Source organism: Marmota marmota, unplaced genomic scaffold (assembly GCF_001458135.2).
Source record: "Marmota marmota marmota unplaced genomic scaffold, marMar, whole genome shotgun sequence".
In the NCBI taxonomy this organism is placed as follows: Eukaryota; Metazoa; Chordata; class Mammalia; order Rodentia; family Sciuridae; genus Marmota; species Marmota marmota.
The window spans coordinates 1064598-1065764 of record NW_026000153.1 but is presented as its reverse complement, the minus strand read 5'-3'; the positions used below and the strand labels follow the sequence as shown (position 1 = coordinate 1065764).

The 1167-nt window shown below is 37.9% G+C and overlaps 1 protein-coding gene across 1 annotated transcript in view; it reads left to right on the top strand.

The window, feature by feature from the left end:
- Window positions 1-452: 452 nt before the first annotated feature.
- Fam221a (family with sequence similarity 221 member A) overlaps window positions 453-1167 on the top strand; it is a 36824-nt gene continuing 36109 nt past the window's right edge. Inside the window, exon 1 of the mRNA XM_048786303.1 lies at window positions 453-766. Within this exon, the coding sequence (XP_048642260.1) occupies window positions 669-766 (98 nt within the window). The 5' untranslated portion in view covers window positions 453-668. The remainder of the gene's footprint in view (window positions 767-1167) is intronic.

The following is a 1167-nucleotide window of genomic DNA, read 5'->3' as shown; positions in this document are numbered from 1 at the left end:
ATTAACAAGAGAAAAGCTTGCCAATTTATTTCAGTTTATATGACATGGAGCCTTCAGAAGTGAAGACCCAAAGAAACAGGAGATCTTGTGTGTTTTTATGCTTAGGTTTGATGAAGAGTGGAAAGTCCTGGAGAAGTATGACCAAAGGACAAAAGGGTGTGTCCTAATGGTACAAATTGGGGAGCATTTAGTAAGGCCTATTTGTTCAGATTCTTCTCCCTGTCATGGTATCTCCTCCAGCATGTGCTTTTCCTTCAGGTATGGGGAGGGGACCTCTGGAATGACTGATGTATGACCTACTGCATGGAAGAAGAACACAGGGAAGGTGAGAGTGGCCTTCCTGCTTCTGCTGCTTCCTCAGATGCCAAGGAGTCATGTTTTGGGGTAGCATGGCTGAATGCCATCAGAAGCAAAAGTTTTATTCTCATTGTTTGTAATGTGGCTTTTAACAGGTGTCTAAAACAAAACAAAACAAACAAACAAAAAACCTCAAAGCAGCCTTTCCTTTAACTATACAAGTATAGTTTTAGAGTTTAGTATGTGTAACCTGGAACATTCTCAAGGGTAATAAGACCAATGTTTTCTGTTGTAGAATTGTTGGTGAGGCCGATGGAGGGAAACTTTTTACTCCTGAAGAATATGAAGGATACAAAAAGAAAGTTTTACCTATGCGCTTACAGAACAGGTTATTTGTGAGCTGGCGATCACCAACAGGAATGGATTGTAAACTCGTTGGCCCGGAGACACTGTGTTTTTGTACACATAGGTAACATAGTTTATTGCTATTTTCTCATGACTAGAAAATAAGAACAATAGCAAAACATATTCTCCTTCCACAAGTAATAATGTGATGATTAAGAAACATTTAAAAATAGGTTTTGGGCTGGGGCTGTAAATCAGTGGCAGAGTGCTTGCCTCACAAGTGTGAGGCACTGGGTTCAATCCTTAGCACCACATAAAAGTAAACAAATAAATGCATGCTATCTATCTACAACTAAAAAAAAAAAAAAAAACACTTAAAAAATAGGCCTTTACATAAAACAGTAGAAATACCTAAAAGCTTTTTTAAGTTGTCATTAAATTTTTTTGGTTCTATTCTTTTAGATTCATAGACTATGCCTTAAGCACCTCTGTTTTCTTGGTTGACAAGATATTGGTGCTCCTGTG